This window comes from Aedes albopictus, chromosome 2 (assembly GCF_035046485.1).
Source record: "Aedes albopictus strain Foshan chromosome 2, AalbF5, whole genome shotgun sequence".
Classification (NCBI taxonomy): domain Eukaryota; kingdom Metazoa; phylum Arthropoda; class Insecta; order Diptera; family Culicidae; genus Aedes; species Aedes albopictus.
The window spans coordinates 201661132-201664305 of record NC_085137.1 but is presented as its reverse complement, the minus strand read 5'-3'; the positions used below and the strand labels follow the sequence as shown (position 1 = coordinate 201664305).

Here is a 3174-nt window from a genome sequence, read left to right as displayed (position 1 = left end):
TGAGCTCAGTTATGACTACCTCAGGAGGGTTAGCCCTATTGGAGGAATCATCAGGAACACAGAGTTTTATCAGAAAAATATGTCGCCTAGCCGGGATAATTCATTTAAATACAGAAAAAATATCACTCAGTTTTATGATTTCACGTACAGCTTAAGATCAAATTAAACCATACAACATGTTTCCGTCATTTTATTTTGTCAGAAAAATTACATAATGTCTTTTAAACTCCGCTGTGTTGAAAAAACCTTTTTTGCACCCAATTCCACCGAGTAAATTGAATGCATTTAACTTCCAAATAATGCATAGTTTGTGTGGCGCACTTAGTTTTTGTCATTATCACAGTCACATTCACCACAAATTTTCCGTGGCATGTCTCCTGACACGTACTAAATTGGAAAACAAATCTGAAATCCAAATCTGCATCTTTTCAATTGATGGCTGGATAAACAACCAAGCATAAATTTATTCTGACGATCGAACATTGAGAGTGAAAAATAATCAAAACAATTATTTGACAAGTCAGAAGATGGTTTTATTTAGAAGATTGATAAAACTATGATACAACCCGAAATCCTCAGCCGGTTTGCATGTGAAATCCTGTAGAGCCTAATAAGACTGGGCCAACTAGCCAGAACGTGGGCTTATTGAGGCATACAAGAACTCGAGAGCATTTTCAAGTCGGCATCAATGGTTTTATGTTTAGGATTTTTGAATCGCTAAAAAAATTTGATAAAATTTCAATTGTTACTTGGGACTGTTGTGCAGTACTCTGTATGAAAATGCCCTGTACTATGCTTCAATGAGGCCTATGATTTTCTCAGGGACAACTTTACGTCTGAGTACTCCTCATATGTTTTCGTGATTGAAACGGTCGAAAGCTTTTTTTTAATCATTGAACATCAGGTAGAGAGATCTTAGAATTGATTTAGGATGATACGGAGCGTGACAATATGATCCATACAGTAAAATTCAGCATATCTGTAGTTCTGTGTTAAAAATTGAGCTCAAACCATCTCAAAATTGATTATTTTGTATGAAAATCGGCGTTTGTCCTATCAATTATGCACCACAGTGTATGTTGGCTCGCTTTTTGTTCTGTAAGGAATTATTCTGATGATGGTTCGGTCACTCCCTCTGCAGGGTGAAAGGGAAACCCAATTTGTAAACAAGCTTTAGACTGAAATTCAACAGGACATAGTAGAAGAGACAGCCCTAAAGGATATGACAGTGCACCTTAAAAAGAGAAAAAAAAAACTTTTTGAATAAGATTGGAGATCTTCCACGTCGACTCTTTGACCATGGTCAATATGGTCATACAGTATTAATAGTCAGTACATTTTACGGCTTATACCGCCATAACAGTAATGTATATTTGTATATATTTTATTGAAAAAAAAAATGATTCATATAAAAATATTCAAATGCTCCGAGGAGAATCCTCTAGTTGCTGTCTAGATCTACTTCGCTGCCTTCTTTTTCAACGATTCCAAGTACATTTCCAGACCTTTCTGGACCTTTGGCTGTGTGACGGCATAAACAAACAGATCAACATCCTATAAGAAAATAATGCACATCTCATTAGACAAATCCAATAAGATCTAATCCACCTCGAGCAAACCTGTGATCTGTTATCCTCCAGTTCCATTATATCTTTGCTCCGGAGAGCTTGTTTTGTCATGGATCTTGCTTGCGGAGAAATTTTCTTGAAGCGATCCAAGAAACTGGTCGCCTTCGCAATTCCTTCCTCTTTGCTTGCCGCAACTTCATCGATCAGTCCGACCTAATCGCAAAAAATGCAATAAAAATAGACCGCTTCAAGTTGTAATTTGATAATTTTACCTTCAGGGCTTCATCGGTGCTGAAAAGTGTCCCCAAGGTGAGCGCCAGTTCTGCTTCACGGCGTGACAATGTGTTACGCATCGTTGCCTGGAACCAAGTCGGAGCCACAATACCAAGCTGGGTTTCATTCAGTCCGATACTGAAGTTGGGTAACATTACGCGGTACTCGCAGCACATGGCCAGTAGACAACCGCCTGCTGGCGAGTGACCCTGAGGAATATGTGTATTACATTACACTGCAAAGCACAAATACGCGATGTAGAAGCTTACATTAATAACTGCTACGGTTGGGAACGGCGATCCGTATAGTTTGAACCACACGTCCTGCAGAGTAGACCAGAATTGCTTCATCCGTTCTTGCTTGGGTTTGTACATCTCCATAATGTCCAGCCCGGCACTGAACACTGATTTCGAAGACTGAAAATTGAAGGTATGTCTGATTATTCTCTCGAAGCTCAGTGTGATCAGTTATTGACAAACCGAAGTTAAAATCATTCCACGAGATTTGTTGTTCAGTAGATCGTCCAGCGAATGTGATAGTTCTGTGAGCAGTTCCAAGTTCAAGCTGTTGACCGGTGGCCGATTAAGCGTAACTGTTGCATATCCTGTCTTATCATTCACCTCGGTGACCACTAGTTTATCGGAGGCATTGCTACAGGATCGGGATCCCGGCACAGTAAGACGGGCTACACTACGAACAGCTGATCGCAACATATTTGATGATGTTAACTAAAATCGAAAAACCAAAACTAAAGATACTGATGATAGTTGAAAGTCCACACGAGTGAAGCGGAAAGAATGTCAAATAAACATGAACTTTGGACTCCGACGTCACTTATCAGGGCCAATGATACAAGATTATGGAAGTCCTATTTATGTAATGATCAATCGCAGCATTAATGATGATTTTATATTACTTGATAAAAACTAAGTATCTAAATTCACTACTGAATTACTGAAACATGCACAAATGAAGCGTAACTAACCGAAAATAAAACCGACGACAATGGATGCTAAAACAGATAGACCTATAGTAATATTGCAAGAGAAAGCACTGACAACAATATTGTTGCACCTTTGTCGAATCTATCTCGTAGATGTTTCTGCAACACCGAGTTTGCTTGAAATGGTTTCACAAATGTTGCCAAGTTTGGTTGGGCATAGCAATTATTGCATGAAAGATTGACAGTTAGCTTCAGTTCCAGTAATGGTCATAGTAGTTCTCTATTTGACCATACAATGACCGACACAAATAAAGATCCACCATATACATAGTGGTTACAATTTCTAATAAAAATTGCATGTCAGCTTATCAATTATTTTCTGAAACTTCA

General features: G+C 38.6%; 1 protein-coding gene across 3 annotated transcripts; it reads right to left on the bottom strand.

Annotated features, from left to right (window-relative positions):
• Nucleotides 1-1333: 1333 nt before the first annotated feature.
• On the bottom strand, nt 1334-2969 carry LOC134287869 (enoyl-CoA delta isomerase 1, mitochondrial-like). Of its 3 annotated transcripts, none has more exons than XM_062850994.1 (6): nt 2827-2969; nt 2321-2569; nt 2111-2257; nt 1841-2050; nt 1620-1781; nt 1334-1554 (listed from the first exon to the last, which is right to left on the bottom strand). In XM_062850994.1, the coding sequence occupies exons 2-6, from the start codon at nt 2552-2554 to the stop codon at nt 1459-1461; spliced, it is 849 nt and encodes a 282-aa protein (XP_062706978.1). In that variant the 5' UTR covers nt 2555-2569; nt 2827-2969; the 3' UTR covers nt 1334-1458. The 3 variants fall into 3 exon arrangements, with proteins under 3 accessions (XP_062706978.1, XP_062706979.1, XP_062706980.1); XM_062850995.1 differs by having other exon boundaries at nt 2321-2589; nt 2827-2841; XM_062850996.1 differs by lacking the exon at nt 2827-2969 and adding an exon at nt 2758-2774.
• Between the last annotated feature and the right edge of the window lie 205 nt (nt 2970-3174).